General features: G+C 39.2%; 1 protein-coding gene across 1 annotated transcript in view; it reads right to left on the bottom strand.

Moving 5' to 3' along the window:
• Positions 1 to 17,410, bottom strand: part of brinp3a.2 (bone morphogenetic protein/retinoic acid inducible neural-specific 3a, tandem duplicate 2) — a 119,028-nt gene extending 101,618 nt beyond the window's left edge. The window contains exon 1 of the mRNA XM_060918365.1: positions 17,211 to 17,410. Within this exon, the coding sequence (XP_060774348.1) occupies positions 17,211 to 17,407 (197 nt within the window). The 5' untranslated portion in view covers positions 17,408 to 17,410. The remainder of the gene's footprint in view (positions 1 to 17,210) is intronic.
• Positions 17,411 to 20,224: the final 2,814 nt, after the last annotated feature.

The following is a 20,224-nucleotide window of genomic DNA, read 5'->3' on the forward strand; positions in this document are numbered from 1 at the left end:
TTAATTACTGAATGTGAATGGTTTTTGAGTCCAGTCTCATGGCAAATATCTTCTCTGTAGCATTATATGTGGTCAGAGGTAACAGGGATGCCTTTTTAGTTTGACTTAAAAGCATAGATTTCTACATTCTCCAATTAGAAAGATATGTATTACTGAATGCAGTTATATCATAAAACACTGCACTTGTATTCAGAGTTGATTTATGCTTGTGTAGTGAGACTCACTGTGTAATCATTTGATGAACCCACAAAGTGTCACTCTGAAATTAATGCTTTAGGCTGTACATACACATTAAAAAAAAAAAAAGCGGCATGCCGTTTGAGGCATTTGAAGTTAAATCCACAATTTAACATTATGTATTCAGAGATATTGCTTGCCTTGAGGGCCTTTTCCTTTATTGATACAATTAGAAATAGGAGCTGTAAGCAGAGCAGATTAATGATTGGTCAGCTTATTCACCCAATGTTTCATGTGACAACTCAAAATAGCAAAATAAAAGCTTGATAAAACAATGGATAAAGCTTACCTCATTACTTCATTATGATGTGTGGGGAAAAAATGAGTTGGCTATAAGCCATGTATGACGAGATTGAGTGGAATAACTATTTTATTCTATCCACATTCACTGGATTTTGAGAAACAGAGCATTTAGCTATATTGTTTTTTTTTTTCAAATTCGATCAATATAAAGTTTTTACAAAACGTCCAGCAAAATCATTTCCACTTAGAATGTAAATAAACCGGCGAAATGGCAGTAGCAATTAGTGAAAAATGCTATAATATTTTTTTCAAGAATTAAGAAATGTTCTTACCATCAGATACTTTCATTCCAGATTTTGTTGCTTTTTTCTGTATTTTTTGGCGTTGTTTCTGAGTCCAGTTTTTATTTCGTCCTCGGTTGGTTCACCAACACGCTCCGCCATTTTGTTTTTCTCTACTCAAAGTATATGAGCTGATAACCTAGTAGTTGAGTAGCCAATCAGAGCATGCAATTGTTTATATCCAGTGAATGTGAATACAATAATATATTATATACAAAAATAATATGCAAACTAGGATAGGAAACAGGATGTGCTGGATCAAGTGCTAATTTATAAGCTGCTGAACAATGGATGGGTGAAAGTCATATTGTTAAATTGGACCAAATTAATTGATTCGTGTGAGAAATAAAACTAGGTCTCTTCAAATGTATTACCTTATTTCAGTCTGCATTTTCTATCCCCCAAATTGCTGGTGGAGATGCTTTTGAAAAACCCATATTGGATGCTTCTACCCAAGAAAAATCTGGCAACCAGAGATGTGATTCAAATGCAGGTGATTTCAATAAACTGGATGAATCACCCAGAAAATCTACTTTCGCCTGTGTGTCACCAGATCCTGAATACGACTAATGAGTAACTTTCCCTGAATAAACACTGAGATAGATATAAATAATGCATTTTTACTGGGCAAGAAGCAAACAGCAAGAATCTAACAGTTTATCTATTGTTTCATGTTTCATGATATGACCTTGGCAATACAATGGAATAAATGTCATGAAAATACTGTAGGGAATAAACACTAAAGGTATCCACTCTAATCAAGTCATATGAGCAAATATGAGACAAGTCAGATGATGTTTGATGTGTGGAATTTTAAAGCATGCCTTAAAAAGTGACCTTGGCTCTGGGCAAAATTACTATCTAAGAATAAATCATTGTATGCACTTAGCTCTAGACAAACTGGACACTTTGGCACAGAGTTATATCAGATATTTCAGCGTTCAATAATAATAATAATAATAATAATAATAATAATAATAGGATAAAGCAGCTAGAGATAATGAGATGAGAGATAATAATAAATAATAATAATGTCCTTATTAGGTGCTTTGCTCTTATTACAGCTGACAGATATTATGTCAGTTACAATAAAATATATCAAAATATGTCCTTATATTTACAAAAAATATAACTTACTCTGACATGACAATAAGTCTGGCTTGCAAATCATTGTATGTGTCGTTTTGCTTTTTATTTATTTTTATACATTAGATCATATGACACTTGAATTAAGCAAAGAAACAAACAAACAAATAAATGAATACATTTAACAAGAGTGCTCAGAGATTTTGGACAATATCCCCCGCTGGCAACTATATCTATGCTATAAGTGCTTAATACATGCTCATGAAATTGTCAAAGTACAAGTTTGGTAATCAAGGGCCATAACTCTGGTAAAATGCGACTGAATTGAATAAAATTGCAATATGTGTATTATCGACATAAAGAATTTTGTCAAGTTTCATGCAATTTCTCCAAAAATTCCTCCCTTCCCGAGATGGACAGACAGACGGACATCGCCGTGACATAATCCCCCTTTGGGCCTTTCGGCCAGCAGGGTATTAAAAAAAAAACCAGTAGTTGACTTGAAAAAAATTACAAGGAGAACAAAGTTTGGGTTGCAACTGATAATCATTTTGATTATTGATTAATCCATCAAATAATTTTAACACGGTTCTCAGACTCTGTTGTGGGATCAACTCCCAGCACCTTTGATGTGAACAGTAAGCAGGATACTGACTTGATTTGACACAAACTCTATATTATATTACAAATATGTACATATACTGTATGAAATGTGTATATGTTAAGAAAGTTAAAGAGCATCTGAAATGCTGGCGCATTTAACCTTTTATATCCTAATTTATTTAAATATATTTCATTATGGAGAGATTACAGATGATAATGACATTTGTTTGCAACTACACTACCGTTCAAAAGTTTGGGGTCACCCAGACAATTTTGTGTTTTCCATGAAAAGTCACACTTTTATTTACCACCATAAGTTGTCAAATGAATAGAAAATATAGTCAAGACATTTTTCTGGCCATTTTGAGCATTTAATCAACCCCACAAATGTGATGCTCCAGAAACTCAATCTGCTCAAAGGAAGGTCAGTTTTATAGCTTCTCTAAAGAAACTGTTTTCAGCTGTGCCAACATGATTGTACAAGGGTTTTCTAATCATCCATTAGCCTTCTGAGGCAATGAGCAAACACATTGTACCATTAGAACACTGGAGTGATAGTTGCTGGAAATGGGCCTCTATACACCTATGTAGATATTGCACCAAAAACCAGACATTTAGTAGAATTTAGGTAGAATAGTCATTTACCACATTAGCAATGTATAGAGTGTATTTCAGATTAGTTTAACGTGATTTTCATTGAAAAGAACAGTGCTTTTCTTTCAAAAATAAGGAAATTTCAAAGTGACCCCAAACTTTTGAACGGTAGTGTATATTTATTACTGGATTTTACTGATTTTGTTGGCTCATAATTATTACACTCCTACAGTTATTATACATTATTGCATTATAATTATACAATAATAATAATAATAATTATTATTATTATTATACAGTCCTAGTGTTAGATAAATTATGTTGCTTATTCTAATGGTATGACAGTCATAATATGCTTAAAATACAGTTTCAATCAGGTAGAGGATTAATTAAAGATACGTTTATAAACTAATCATACCTGCTGTGGATTGCTGTTTCATTATACCAGAAAATGAATTTGTGGGAAACTAGCCACTATAGATCATAAGCAGTAGCAGTTCCTGCTATAGGCAACATAAGAAACTGCCAAGGGTGTGTTTGTTCACGTGTCATGCAATTGAGGTATTTCACTCACGTGACCAAGTCATGTGATGCTGCCATTTTGGACGGCACGGCTCGAATCGGTTTGAATGCGAGGAAGGCAACAAACGAAAAACATAAAAGAAAAAGGAGCGAGATGCAGAAAACACCTTCACTATCCAGCAATGTAGGGCATTTACAGGGCGAGCAGAGGGAGAGGTATTTGCAAAAATTGAGGTTAGCAGGCTTAGAGAACGATGTTTACCTGCTTCCACCAGGATTGTTCACTGACGTACAGAAGTACACGAAGCCCTCGTCTTTACCTGACTTCGGCCCACATGATCTGTATACCTATGTCGTTAAAAACCCATCACTATACACAGGTATTGATCTGAAAGCGTATAAGAGTTTGGATGCCTACAAATATTTTGTCAGGCTGGGTAACATGCCTACATCAGTGGGTCGTCCCTGGAGCCGGTGGTCGCCATCTGATTACAGCTAAGGTTTGTTCACATTTTCATTTACTTTCGGTCCTCAGGATAAACAAAATGTTATTAAATGTCATTGAAATAACTTCTTAGTCTGTTGAGACATGGCCCGTTATAAATTTGCTGTTATCAGGCAATGACTAAGAACTGTATTATTAGGGTCGGTGTCTGTGTTGTAGCAGTGTACTAGCAGCTAGCTGTTAGTACTAGCTAATGTCAACAACATCGTAGCTGGTATGTTACTATAGCAATATTTACGTTCAGTCATTTGGATGACTGTTAAAACCTTTCAGTCTCAAGTTTTTCCTTTACTGGATTTACTAGTTTACTGAGCTAGCGCGCTCGGCCAAACCGGGAGCCATCGCGCGCTCTCCGGCCAAGCCGGGAGCCATCGCGCGCTCTCCGGCCGGGCCGGGAGCCATCGCGCGCTCTCCGGCCAGGCCGGGAGCCATCGCGCGCTCTCCGGCCGGGCCGGGAGCCATCGCGCGCTCTCCGGCCAGGCCGGGAGCCATCGCGCGCTCGCCGGCCGAGCCGGGAGCCATCGCGCGCTCGCCGGCCGAGCCGGGAGCCATCGCGCGCTCGCCGGCCGAGCCGGGAGCCATCGCGCGCTAGCTCAGTAAACTAGTAAATCCAGTAAAGGAAAAACTTGAGACTGAAAGGTTTTAACAGTCATCCAAATGACTGAACGTAAATATTGCTACAGTAACATACTAGCTACTGTTGTTGACATTAGCTAGCTTGCCGTCCAAAATGGTGGACACCGGGGCGTCACGTGACCCTGTGACGTCAGGTGAAATACCTCAATACAATATCAGTGGCACTGATGCTGCTCATGGCCCTCCACAACAGCACATGTTCTGGTAGTATGATAGGAGTACAACCCATCAAAGTCACAGCACTAGCTACAGGCATCAGCTCTATTCCAAAACTAATGCTGAAATTGCAATTAAAAATAAATAAATAAATAAATAAATAAATAACCCTGCAGTGGTTTAGTGAAAGCCATGATTCACAAAAGTCATAAGGCAATATAATGATTACCTTACAAGCAAGTATGCAATGTGCTCCAGATCCATTAAACACATGAAATGTTTTAATTAATACAGAGGTCAGGCGCACCACTGTGCAGGACATCACTTTATGACCTAACAAGTGATGAGTGCATAAGGAAAGTAGAACGAGCTCCTGAAGATTGCACAGTATAAAGATTCAGAGAGATCCTTTCCAGCTCATATACCGTGAGTAGAGATAAACAAAATGGTGGAGCGTGTTGCTGAACCAAATGAGGACAAAATGAAAACACTACTCGAAAACAAAACCCCCAAAAATAAAAAAAAGCAACAAAATATGGAATTAAAGTATTTGATGGTAAGAACAAACCTTTTTTTTTTCAAAAAATTATTATTATAGTATTTTTTCACAAATTGCTACTGTCATTTCGCCGGTTTGTTTACATTCTAAGCAGAAATAATTTTGTCGGATGTTTTGTATGAAGTTTTTATTTATCAAATTTGCAAAAAATAAAATAAAAATAAATAAAAATGCTCTGTTTCTCAAAATCCCGTGAATGTGGATGGAATAAAACAGGTAGTCTGTGAAATCCAGTTATACATGAGCTGATAGCTGACAAGGTAATGTCTTTTTTTTTTCCATTTATTGACACCTAAAAGAAGGTAAGTAACAAAGTTTTACTTTGACTTTGTTGATTTTGTCCGCATTAAATATGTGAATTTAATTTTGAATCGCTCGGTTTTATTTATCTTTACTGCCTGTAGTCTTTATTTCTTGACTAAGCATGTTTGAATTTTGTATTTGAGAAGGTTATATTTTTAGTTTCAGAACTCAGGAAGGGATAATCACATTAAATAGGTATCCACTCCGTGATCGTTCCTGATATTGAATTTGCTGTTCTTGGATGCTCCACTGTTGAACTGTCCTTTCCAATTGTCTTTTATTTATTTATTTATTTATTTTTCTGAGACTTATTATGAAGGGAGGGAAGTCTACAGCTTCTCCTCTTAAAGCTAGACAGCTTTTTGATTTCATAAAATTGGTGAAATTTACTTCCCTCTGAAATTTGGTCATTGTGATGCATGTTTATTTCTGTAATATCTCACAAAATATTAGGCCATTCTGTGGCTGGGAAGTTATTTAATTTGAGGGGATTCCCGAGCAAATAATGTGCATGAAATTGCTCGCTTCGCACAGTCAAGCAGACAGAGGAAGTCCGTGTGCACATGTATAGGTTTACCTTTGATTGTGCACTGACAGTTACATAATTCTGTTGCTAAATGAACAGCTGATCACACCGAGGTGCTCGCTGACCGCTGATATTTATTAGTTTGGGTCTGCGTTTCCTTTTCTTCGCAACGTAACGTCTTTTCTTCTCGCTTTCTGTTACTGTAGTCAGTCTTTCATGTTTCAGTCGCACACTCATGTCCTCCATTTTTCTCTCCTGTTTCAAATTTGTATCCCACAATGCTTTGCACAAACAGGGAAAGCCCACCACATGATGCATGACGTAGTATCTTGAATTGGGTCATGGTGAAGCAGGAAAAAATAGCTGAGAATTTAGGGCCACATGGCCCTAAATTCATTAATTGTTCTATTAAATAAATAAATTAATAAAGTTGGAAGTCTGTGATTCAAATTCAGTAGCTTTCGGTCCACTAAATAAAAATAATTGGGTGTCAGGGAATATGCTTTTTATGACCTACACTTGAAAAATCTGAAAGGCAGTCTACCTTTAATATGTGGTTCAAATGAGCTGGTTCTTTCCCTTTCAACTGGAAAGAATATTGTTTCCTGAGACATGGGTTTTAACATTTGGGGTCGTTTCCTCAGGCATTTAGAAAGCATCTGAATACTGCAGAGATTCTTGTTGTGCATGTTATTTTTCTTTCACTTCATTATTCACCTTGCTTTTTTATTGATCTTTGTCTGGTCACCCTTGTCTAATTGTTTTGCTCGTCATGCACATTAAGCATCACGGCAATGTTGACATGTAGTGTGTTTGTTTGAGGGAGGGTGGGGTGGATTGGGGTTAATGTTGGAGTTTATCTGTTATACTGGAACGTGTGTGGGCTTCAAGCACAGTATTTGGCAGGAATTTCGAGATGTGAATGAAAGATTTCATCGAGGTTCTCAAATAAATTAGGGCTGTCATTGATCATAGAGGTAGAACAGAAATTCAGATTTAAACCCAAATCTGCTGGAAACACTGTAAAACACTAATTAAAATGAATAAATAAAAACAAATGCTAACACTGTCAGCATGGGATGTGAATTCTGACACTGACAACTACATCACTTCAATTTATAATTGATCTCAATGGTTTATGCATTTTTTTTTTTTTAATTCTCACTCACACTTAATATTTTGCTGTATTTTATGATTCATTGTATAGTTGATGGTGGTGTAGTGGTTAGCACTGTCACCTCACAGCAAGAAGGTTCTGGGTTCAAACCCAGTGGCCAACAGGGAGCCTTTCCGTGTGGAGTTTGCATGTTCTCCCTGTGTCCCCCCACAGTCCAAAGACATGCAGGTTAGGCTAACGGGTGGCTCTAAATTGACTGAGTGTAAATGGTTGTTTGTCTCTATGTATCAGCCCCATGATGACCTGGCGACTTGTCCAGGGTGTACCCCGCTTCTCGCCCATAGTCAGCTGGGATAGGCTCCAGCTTGCCTGTGATCCTGCACAGGATAAGCGGTTATGGATAATGGATGGATCTATAGTTGGTTCCATTTCCCAAAATATAAACAAACTTAATTTAACCCTAATTACTGAGACCATGACCAGGCAATTACTAAGGATGAATTAAATAAACCTTCTCACTGCATCACGTAGAGACGTTTATGAAAATGAATATGGTTATGGCAGCGGGGGTGTGGCCAAGCAGCAGTCTGTGAATGGAGGGTGGGGTCGGGGAAGGTAAGTGGCCAAGTCATTCCACCTGCTGTCAGTGTGTGTGTGTGTGTGTGTGTGTGTGTGTGTGTTTGTTACAGGGACGGAGCATAAAAGGAGGGAGAGAGCAGAGAAAAGGGGCTCCCTCCCGACCACAACGCGCGTGTGTGTAGAGTGAGTGAGTGAGTGAAGGAATGAATGAATGCAAGCTGTGCATGACCATCAACTCGCCTGCCGTCGGAGCCACCTCCAGATGGTCCTCCGCCAGCTCGATGGCTCGTTCCAGCGATGCCGGGCGATAACACTGGACCCATTCCGCGGTTCCTTCCGGAAGTTGAGAGATGAACTGTTCCAGTGCCACCAGATCGATGATCTCATCGGCGTCGTGGTCTTCCGCCCTCAGTCACCGCCAGCAGGCGTCCCGGAGTTGCTGGCCGAATGCAAACGGCCGGCCGACCTCCTCCAATGCCAGCGTCCAGAAGCGCTGGCGATGTTGTTCCGAGGAGCGGCCGACCCGCTGCAGGATGGCTTTCCACAGGTCAGCATACACCAGTTGGTTGTCGGCAGGGAGCTGCTGTGCTGCGAGCTGCGCCTCGCCAGTCAGGAGCAGGAGGAGGTGCACCGCGCTACTCCAGCGGCCACCCCCACTCCTCGGCTGCTTTCTCGAAGAGGGCGAGGAACGCTTCTGGATCGTCCTGCAGGCCCATCTTCGTGGGGGTGCCGGCTGAGGTGATGGTCAACACAACTGCTGATGCGAGCAGGTGCCGGAACGCCAGGCGATCTTCCTGCTGGGCCAGCATCAAGGCTTCGAAGCGTTGCTCTTGTTCCTTTCGGAGAACAGTCAGCGCTTGATGCTGGTTCTGCTGGGCGGTAGTGAGGGCAAGGATGGGCTCTTCGAATGGGGAGGACTCCATGGGGTGGTTCCCTTCTGTGCGTCCCAGGTTTCGGCACCACTGTGGCAGTTCCTGATGTGGGTGGAGCACAGAAGCACGGCAGGCGAGTTGATGGTCACACACAAACTCTTTATTTCCCTTTACTACTAGCTTTTCAGCTCGCATTCATTCATTCGCTCACTCAATCACTCACTCTATACACACACATGCGTCGTGGTCAGGAGGGAGCCCCTTTTCTCTGCTCTCTCCCTCCTTTTATGCTTCATCCCTGCAACACACACGCACACACACACACACACACACACACACACACACACACATTGACAGCAGGTGGAATGACTTAGCCACTTACCTTCCCCAACCCCGCCCTCCATTCACAGACTGCTGCTTGGCCACACCCCCGTTGCCACAATGGTCTTTCTTTGTTTCATGACCTTCGTATCTGACTGACTGGCCACATGAAAGAAAAACCTCCTGATCTTATGGGTTTTGTGTTTCTTCCTGAGGGATTGCAGTTCAATGGCAATCTCTAAAAATGGTTTTTGGCATGCATACATACATACATACATACATACATACATACATACATACATACATTTCTATCTGTGTCTGTTCAGAACACATCTGTTCCTTTCAGCAATGTTTGGTTATGTGCCTGTGAGTAGGCTTATTAGCTGAAAATTTAAGTTCAATCCCAATTGCTTGAAACTGGTCTCACTGAATGCAGAACTGAAGGCTGAACAACATACTCTTTTACAGAATTAAAATAGGTTTATCCATTCTTGAGATATTACAAATCAAAGACTGAAAAAATGTCTTACTTTTTAGAAATCTGCCGTAATATTATGTATGAGGATCACATGGTCCAAAATGGCCTCATTAACGAATGAGAAAAATTTTTTTTTCATAATAACTTTTTTTCCAAATATATTTACATGGAAATTGGCAGGTACATAGATGGTTGTATACTGAATACAAAGTTTGAAAAAAAAGTAAAAAAAATAATTATGCAAATTACTATTTAATAAGTATTATTTATGCTAATTAGGTTAACATTAAAATCGGTACACTCAATACAAAAGTAATAAAATAATTTTTCTAATACCGTCTTTGTGCTCTGTAGGCCTTTGTATTTCTCAAAAGTAGGGCCTACTAGTGTTTATATGAAAGAATATAAATTATTATTTCGATTAATATTCACAGCTTTCAAGGCGAACCTTGAAAAAACAGTGTGATCCACATCCAATAAACAATTCCCATTAATTTAATTGAAATTGACACGTTTCTGACTTCCTTTTTTTTTAAATATCATTCTGACCAGTAAGATCTCAAAATTGTTCAACACAACTACAGTTATATTATAAAACAGTCATTTATTTACATGAATCAGTTTGATTTGAAAAAAAAAAGTAGGTAAAGCTATGAAAACTCACTTCAAAGTCTCCTGTGAATCATAACATTAAAATTAGCAGAGAGAAAATTTTCCTGAATACATCATCAGAAACCGTGAGAGCGAGAGAACATTTCTATAAAAGTTACCTGATTGATATTCATGAGTAATCCAGTCATAAACCGATCAGAAGAGAGAGAGAGAAAGCCTGACTGCTTTCCCGTGACTCAAAAAGAAAAGCACCGGCAGTTTCCCGACGTCCTGCAAGTAGAGAGTGGACTCTGTTGTACCAGCTTCAACCTGCCGTTACTCCCAAAGTACTGAACAGATCTTAACCAGATACATTTCTTTGGAAAGCAGAGATTATAAGCTTTTTAATGATCGTATTCACAGTGGAAAATATTCAAGAGTTAAGCAATGACAGATTTGGAAACTTAGATGAACGTCTGCATGCACAAATTTCACAGCATGGCCAGCGAGCATCTGGTATGCCTACTGTAAGTCAAGTCATTGCATTATAAATATTCATAATATAAAACTTTTCTGATGAGACCCTGGGTTTTGCAAATTTAGTTATGCAATACAATAATGTCAGTGCAAGCACTGTCGTACATGCAAGAGGAAAAGTAGGTTTCTCATTCCATGTTTCAATTTAGGCTCCATGTTATATACAGCAAGACTTCTTTCATAAATGTCCCATTATGTGATTATGGCATATTTTCCAGACTCAGCTTGTTTACACCTGGTTTAGTTGAGGCATATTGTTAGTGTACCCAAAAATTCCCCTTTTTAGAGAAAAGAAAAGCTAAATGCATTAGACTTGCCTTCACTGTCCAAAGAGTAGATTTGCTGGCATAACACTTTAAAAGTGCTGAAAAAGTTACACTGCTACTCAGGCCACTCACACTCGCAGCAAAACAAGAGTTCAATCCGAAAGTTAATCTACAAAGCCAAGCACATTAGACTCTCAAATTAAGCCTGAGGAGTGCACAGGGGGATAAATTGGGGGGTTAAAAATTCTCCTGGATTAGTCTTGATAACATCTGGCTTAGATAAACACCACTTCTCAGGGGTCTTGGCAATTATATGTGAAAACAGCTGTCAAACATGCTGCTTCTTTTCAACAAACGCCGTTAGTGCAAACATGAAGCTATCAGTAAAATAATTAACTCCAGTACGCTGTGGATGATGACACTATGTTATTCATAATAAGCCTAAACTGAGTACTTAATGTCTTTTATAGAAAATAAATTTGGTATTTCATTTTGGACAACAACAAAAGATCATGAAAGAATGTGGTTTTGACCAAAATTGTGTTCTTTTACCAATAATTTACATTGAGACCTCTGCTACACCGAATGTAATCTTCTCCCTTTCCACTTTTGGAGGGATTTAAATGCTAGAACTTTACTTGTGGTTGGAATCCATTCACAAGATTGGTGCCCTGTGTCTAGTTGGAGTCTCACTGCACCGCTCCTGTGGAGGACGGCCCCATCTGGACAGTTGAAAGTCGTACCTGGAGGACGCTCTGGACACTTACAGTAATGCTTTTATGGCTGAGGACTACAGTTGACTTGCTAACTTTAGGACTGCAGTTGTCACGAACAGTTTTGCAATGAAGAGTTATAGCATCAGCGAAACTGACTTCATGTTAAAACTGTTAATGTTATAGTCATGTTGTCTGTTGTTGCCAAAATGAGGATGGGTTCCCTTTTGAGTCCGGTTCCTCTCCAGGTTTCTTCATGTCGTCTGAGGGAGTTTTTTCTTGCCACCGTTGCCACAGGCTTGCTCATTGGGGATAGATTAGGGATAAAATTAGCTCATGTTTTAAGTCGTTCAAATTCTGTAAAACTGCTTTGCTACAATGTTTATTGTTAAAAGCGCGATACAAATAAACTTGACTTAACTTGACAAGAGAAACAAACCCTCTTCGAATGGAATCATTTTCACACATCACTTAGCTACCACAGAGTCCTGACCTTAACCCCATTGTAAGTCCTTGTGATGTGCTGGAGAAGACATTACGGAGTACTTCAACTCTCCCATCATTAATACAAGATCTTGGTGAAAAAATAATGTAATGCTTGTGTCACACTGTCTCGTATCTTGCCACGTAAGCGGTGTGTGGGTCAAATGCCATGAAATGAGGCGTATTTTGTCCAAAATTAAAGCCCTGCGACATACATGATGCATGTGTGGCATTACTGTGGTGTGTCTGGGGTTTGTATGGGGTTCAAGGGACGTAAAGTTATGGCGTATGATGCGCTGCCGTGGCGTAACCGTTTCATTGGCATGGCGTTTCGTTCTTACATGTGACATTGCTGCTGCATATCTGTGGCGTTCACAGGTGGGTATAAAAAAGGGGGCCCCACACTGCATTCATTGTCATTCGTCACAGTCAAGAAAGTATCATGCCAGCGAAAAAGTCAGGACCCAAGAAGGGCAAGGGAAGGGGGAAGACATCAGCCGCATTCACCCCGGAGCCACCTTCATCAGACACATGTCAACTAAAGCATTCACACGGCATAATAGGTGTCCGAGCAACGTCCCTGCTGCATAGCTTTCGTTTTTACAGCATACAGTACATGTGACCTATGTGTGACATATCAAACCTGTTACGTATGTGCTACGGGTTTTTTAGTGCAGACTTAAAAATACACCACACCCTGGCATACAAGGAGATCGTCTTACACATCCTAGAATATTAGCTACATACTGTAAGCTGGTGATGCTGTGACGTTGCTTTATTACTGCCATGTATCCTGATATGCCGTACATACGCAAGGCTGAAATGCCAATGTATGAGCCAAGCATAACTCGCTGCATAAGGTTGTCAAAAACAATGCCACGATAAAGGCAAGAATGAAGTTGCAAGTCATGATTTTGAGATAAATGTGGAAATACATTGTGTGGGCTAAAATAGCTGAATTTTAGATTTTGGCAATAATATCAGAATACAATGTTTACACTCATGTTTTGAAAGCATTTTGCAGAAATTCGTACTTTATGACCTTTAAACATGCTTTTATTTAGGTTTTCAAATCCTGGTCGAAATTTGTAATCAATAAATAAATGCATGAGTAAATAAATAAATAGAGACAACAAAAAAACACCCTTCAGACTTTTTAGCACGAATATCTTAGTTCTGAGGAAAACCCTTCATGTCTGGTATCAAAATACATTGGTAATTTCCCACTCACCACATTCAGTATTCATTTTGATGTAATGTCAACAAGTAGCCAATAAAATGGTATAAAACAAACTCATCTTTGTGTAAACAAATGCTGTGTCTAAAATCACTCATTCACTACTCCCTACTCACTGGATAGGGAATTCCTATATAGAGGACTATATAGTGAGTTCATTGGTAAATGAAAAATAAAAAATGCTGTTATTTACGTCATTGTTGTCACACAATTAAAACGTGCCAGATCAGTCGGCTGGTGGGTTTTCAAAATAATAAATATATGCATGTATTTTTCTGATAAATACATATTATACTGAGTGTATTTCCCACATTAATCAATACAAAAGTACTTTGTGTCTACTGCATCTTTCAATTCTTTCAAATCAAGGCTGAATACTTTCTTCTTTGCTGTTGCCTTTTATTAAAACAAATTTCAGGCTTTTGATTTGATTTCCTTCAGTGTGACCGCAATGCATGATGGTATATATTGATTCATGAGTGACTATCGGTTGTACACTACTTTTCATGATGCATTGTGGGATACTTTGAGTGCACTATATAGGGTGTAATAATTCTCACTATACATTTGGACAGCACTACAAAATGGCAAACTCACTATATAGTCCACTATATAGTGAGTAGGGAGTGATTTTAGACACAGGGAAAATCTTTGTTGCTATGCATGATCAGTAATAAGGCTTCTGATTGTCTGCTGTGTTGTGAATTGTGTCAGCAAAAGTGCAGTACAACCAATCAGAAATCTTCTTATAGATCATACATAGCATAGTTCCGATATGAACCATCGCAATGATAGTTAAAAGTTCAGGGATTTTGTTGCGGATTTTTTTTTTTTTTTGCACAATACTGTGAAGAGGATATTATAACTGATATCAATAACAATGAAGATGGGCAAGGATGACTTTGACCTGAAAAAGACCAATTTTGAATTCATCATGGAAAGTGCTGCTTGTTGTGGATATGCCACCGATGCTAGTAGGAGAAAGCTTTAAAATGTAGGTAAGTCACATTTATGTCTTGTGGGCAGTTAATGCGATCTTTCGGTAGTGTGTTGTGGAAGTTGTAATTGTGAGAGGTATCATAAACATGATGAGAATCATCATAAATTTCATGAGGATGAGTATACATTCCCAAGTCTTACAGAAGCCTGACATTACATCATTACGTTTATATTCACTGCGTGGACAAGCATTGAAGGCACACACAAAATGAAGCAACTATAAACTAAGACAAGAAGTTTCAGTCACATTCAATTCCAAAACTCTGACAAAGAACTGACATGCTATTAATGTGTCCAGACACAGACAGGCCTATCTTTTTTATGCTCTTTTATTTTTAAATTGACAAGCATGGATTGTCATGCTGAGTGCCTACAGTGGTTGCACATGAAAAATTAAATTAATTTAATGAAATAGGCCTAATATATTTTTTTGTATTGGTTTCCAACAGCTCAATGAACTCCTCATTTTTTCTAGCTGCACATGTCAGATTGGGCCTGATGGAACACCGTGCGATCACCTTTTTGTACCCAAAGAAAAGAAATTATCCAGGTGATCTTCCAGTCACACTTTCCTCACCTGGACTTCCGCTAGCTAGGCAGTAATATCCCTACAAACACATCCAAGAATTTGTTCCTGATCCCTACAAGGACATAATGTGCCCTAAACCAGATGTGCTGCCTCGAGATGGTTCAGATGATGAAGAGATATAAGTGCAGGTAGATAAAGGACAAGAAGGCCAGAGTCAAGGTAATGGATATGGGTGAGGACGTGGGTGTGACCGCAGAAGTGGGCGTGGTCATGCGTATGGCCAAGGCTGCGGCTGAGGGGTTGAAGCAGTGATGGGGGGTCCATTGTTGCTATAAATTAATTATGTACAACATTTTTGAGGATCTTTAGAATTTTGGAACTTTTGAACTGTAGACTAGTGGTGGGGTCGCCTGGGAAATCCCATGCTGCTTTGCACAATCGTTCCGATCTGAAAAGACAGCATGGAAACTATGGTCTAAAGGCTCGCCTGAGTTAGAGAGCCAATCAGAGAGTGGGGAGGGGTGGAAAGACGGTGACGCGTACTACTCGACAAACGGAAGCTTGTAGTTTATTTGGGACTGTTTACGGATCACATTTAACATGGCGGCGAGCGATACGAACCAAACTTTCGATCAAGCTTTGTCTTGCACAAACGGCAGTAATCGGTCGGGGCCATTGTTTTCCTATTTTTGTTTTGCCTTCTCTTTCCTTCTCTTCTTCGTCTTCTTCGTCGCTCTAACTACGTCACCGGGTACAACTGCCATGACTGGCCATGGGCTACGTATACGCCAAATGATAGACATTCGCAACGTCCAATAAACGGCCGTTGACAATCGTAAACCACACCTCCCCTACGAGAAATTCAATAGGCGGATTCCAGACCATATTTCACTTGTGATATGGTCTGGTGTTAACCAGACTAGTGGTGGGGGGAACATGGAGGCCACAATGGGAAAAAAATCCCATTAAAAAATCTTAAAGTAAAAAAAAAATGGTGTGTACATATGTGAAAACATAATATGTGCCCCAAATTTAATCTTCACATCTTATTTTGAAATATGTGTTGCTAAGAAGATTACGTCATAAAATTTACAAGCAGATTTCTGCATTTCTGATTTAGTTTTTTGTCAAAAGTAAAATCTGACGACTTGAAATGCCCATATATCAGTGGTATACTGGTCTATTTTCTTGATCTGTGCATTAAAAGCTGTGAAAAGCTTTTTTTAATGACCTTTCATGAAAACACAATAACTCAATTTTGAAAACTTGACCTATGTGACAGGTTTTCGGTCACATGGGTTAATGGAGGATCACATATATATATATATATATATATATATATATATATATATATATATATATATATATATAGACACACACACACACACACACACACACATATATATATATATACACACACACATATTCTATCCATATTCACTGGATATGAGCCATCGTGCACTCTGATTGGCTACTCTACTACCAGGATATCAGCTCATATACCATGAGTAGAGAAAAACAAAATGGCAGAGCATGTAGCTGTACCAACTGAGGATGAAATAAAAACTCTACTCAAAAACAAAACCCAAAAAAATACAAAAAAGCAACAAAATATGGAGTAAAAGTATTTGATGGTAAGAACTTTTTTTTTTCAAAAATTATTATAGCATTTTTCACAAATTGCTACTGTCATTTCGCCGGTTTGTTTACATTCAAAGCAGGAATTGTTTTGTCAGACGTTTTGTATAAAGCTTTTATTTATCAAATTTGCAAAAAATAAAAATAAAAATGCTCTGTTTCTCAAATTCCAGTGAATGTGGATAGAATAAAACAGTTATTCCACTCAATCTTGTACATGGCTTATAGCCGACTCGCTCTTACATGCCTCGTCAGCTATCAGCTCATGTATGACTTGATTTTGTGGAATAACTGTTTTATATATATATATATAACATATACACATATGTATTGTTACGTTACACGTTATATGTATTGTTTATATACATTTAAACAAGTGATAAATTACAGGAATAGGAGCTAACTTGTCTCACAGACATTCCACAGCATTAAATGCAACAATAAATGACTGAGAAGGTTAGACCTCTTCATTACACCAAACCTTCATGGATTATTTACCTATAGCAACATTTACTTAACTTCATGTATCCTCTACTGACCTGTATATCTTGTAGCGGGTAGAAAAGCCCTGGCGGTTTCTCTCCACAAAGTCCGTATACTCCTGGGAGTGATGGAAGGGGCCCTTGTCAGAGAGGAGCCAGTCCAGGGGTCCAGCAGGGCCTTCCTCACTTAAACTGGCACACGAAGCCAGCCAGCAGTGAAGGCTGAGAGATAGCAACAACTCCCTTAAAGCCATGAGAAAGGATTCACTGGCTCCACCACTCAGCACTGGATATCACCATGGCCTCCCATTTCCTGTGCAGAGAAGACAGAATTAACACCTGCACTGACACACACAGACACACACAGGCAATTAGCCAACAGTTCTCATGTGTCCTTAAGGGAAGGGAATTTACTTCAAGACCACAGAGAGATCTTGCAATTATAGCGAGAAGAAAGACGAGTCTGCTAATTGTCTGGAAATGAGAACAATAAGGATGCACTTCAGATGCTTTCTGTGAGATGGTAAGTGCTTGGTTCTTCCTCAGGGGCAAATTGATGCCTGATTAACAACCAAAATATGAAGTAATGACAACCTCTCAGAGCTTACCTCTAGTGCTCGTGGGATTACATCATTACATCATCTTCAAATTTTGTCTGCTAATATGACAGTTTACATTAAATTATGAAAAATGAGCCTGTCCATAAAAAGTTATAATCCATAGTGTCAAATATTGATGCTATAAATCAGTATAACACCACCATCCATGGTATCCATCCTAGATCTATTTTACTAATTATTTTGCTCTTGGCATTATGTCCTCCTTTTTTTCACTGCTGTCAGTCTTTTTCCTAAAGCCATGACTGAAGCAGATGTTTGAAAAAGATCTCATTACTGCATTTTGACAACAGTCGAGATGCTGATGTCTTGAATGTGACCAGATGTGTGCTTGGCTCTCATAACTCTCTCACTAGTAGTGGGATATGAGAATGCAAAAAATGAATGCATTAGACTTTCCTTCAACATCCAAACAGTAGATTTGATGGAATGACACACTGGAAGTATAAATGAGAAAAATAAAATGCACATAAAATAACTTTTTTGGTGGGGTAGCCATGGCCTAAAGGTTAGAGAAGCAGCTTTAGGACTAAAAGGTCACTGGTTCAGTTCCCTGGACCAGCAAGATTGGCTGAAGCACCCTTCAACAAGGTACCGTACCTAATCCCTAACTGCTCCCCAGGCTGCTCTGGATATGTTGTATGTTGCCCTGGATAAGAGCGTCTGATAAAATGCCATTACTGTAATATAATAATGGTTTCTGGGCAATTACCTGATGGCTGCTGAAGTCTGTGTCCCAACCAGGAACCTCAGGTTTAGCCCAGCATTTTGTGTAAAATGCTAACTGTTCCTATCAGTGCTACTGTCTGCATTTCTTCCAGATCGGGCTGTATGCTGTCCATGTAGCTGCTGCAGATTCTTGTTGAATCTTTTCTTGATGGTATGAAGAGCTTTTCCGTTTCTTTGAACACAATCTGGGATAACTGCTTCAATTAGCAGAGATTGCTTTTCCTTCTTGTGATGGAACAATAAGTCAGGACAGTTTTTCGAGATGATACGGTTCGTCTGTACTGCCATGTCCCAAATAATGGTAGTGTCCTGAATATTAGCCACTGCTTCAGGTTAGTGTTCATGCCTTTTCTTAGGCTTTTGTCCACCACACTCCTTGCAGATCGACCAGTTCAAGGAGTTCAGTTCAGTATATTCAACGGTTCATGTACTCAGTAGGAGTGCAACCAGGAATAAGATAAAACTGAGTGTCTCCTCAGCCTAATTGCATGTTCTGCATTTGATGTCAGCCTGCTGCTTGAAGATGTTTTCTTGGTGATACCTGGTGTTAAGTGCATGGTCCAGTCTTCCTTCAACCCACAGCTGCTCAGCCATGCAACACTAGCACTTTAATCGATGAAGAGTCTGACAAGGATCCGGTAGAACTGGCCATGCAGTGACTTGTTTTTGAGTATGAGAATCTTCTTGGCTTTGATATTGATCTTGATTCTTTGCTTCACTGAATATAGGTCTACAGGCTGTGCTGGCAAGTACCTGCTCTTGATTTCTTATGCTGCTGTTATCAGGGAGTAGTTCTTCTTCTTCTTCTTCTTCTTCTTCTTATTATTATTATTATTATTACTACTTCTCCCGGGATGGAGTCCACCAGGAGGTGAGGTATTGTTTCTGGAGGGGTTTGTTTATTTGTTTGTTTGTATCCAATCTTCATGAAACTTTCAGGATAGATGGGCATTGGTCTCAAATAGAATCTCCAACATTTTGAGGGTCATCCAATCAAGGTGATCAAAAAGGTAAAAATATTTTTTTTTTTTGTGATATCTTACTTCATATTCATTCAGATGTGTTTTGATTGGCTGAGCACAGTATGGTGTGTTCTGATTGGCTGAGAGCAGTACGGTGTGCGAATGAGAATCAGAACCATGTTTATTGCCCAAGTATGGTCACACACACACACGGTCAAAATCAAGGTCAAGTTCAAAGTCCCCAAAAAGGTCAAAATTGTTTTTTCAAGATCTCTTCCTTCATATTCATCATAAGTGCTACCGGGTGAGGTTTGTTTTGCCTGGCAACACTTGTGGTTGTTATTATTATTATTATTATTATTATTATTATTATTTTATAATGCTTGATTGGACATCCATGCTCGTGGGTTTTGGGAGAAGCAGAGATCTGCATTCTTTGACATCCAGGTGTGTCACCCAAATGCAGAATCATACAGAGACCTGAGCCCCAAGCAAGTCTACCGACAACACAAGAATGAAAAGAAACACCAGTACACTAGCAGCGTTATGGAAATCGAGCAAGGTACATTCACGCCACTGGTATTCAGCACAACAAGTGGAATGGCGGAGGAATGTAAGAAGTACCACAACAGACTTGCCGAGCTACTAGCAATTAAAAAGGCTGAGGACTATGCAAGTACGGTGTCAAGGCTGAGAGCGAAAGTCTCCTTCACAATCCTATGCTCAGCTTTACTCTGTTTGAGAGGATCAAGGACAATTAGAA

Source organism: Neoarius graeffei, chromosome 4 (genome assembly GCF_027579695.1).
Source record: "Neoarius graeffei isolate fNeoGra1 chromosome 4, fNeoGra1.pri, whole genome shotgun sequence".
Classification (NCBI taxonomy): Eukaryota; Metazoa; Chordata; class Actinopteri; order Siluriformes; family Ariidae; genus Neoarius; species Neoarius graeffei.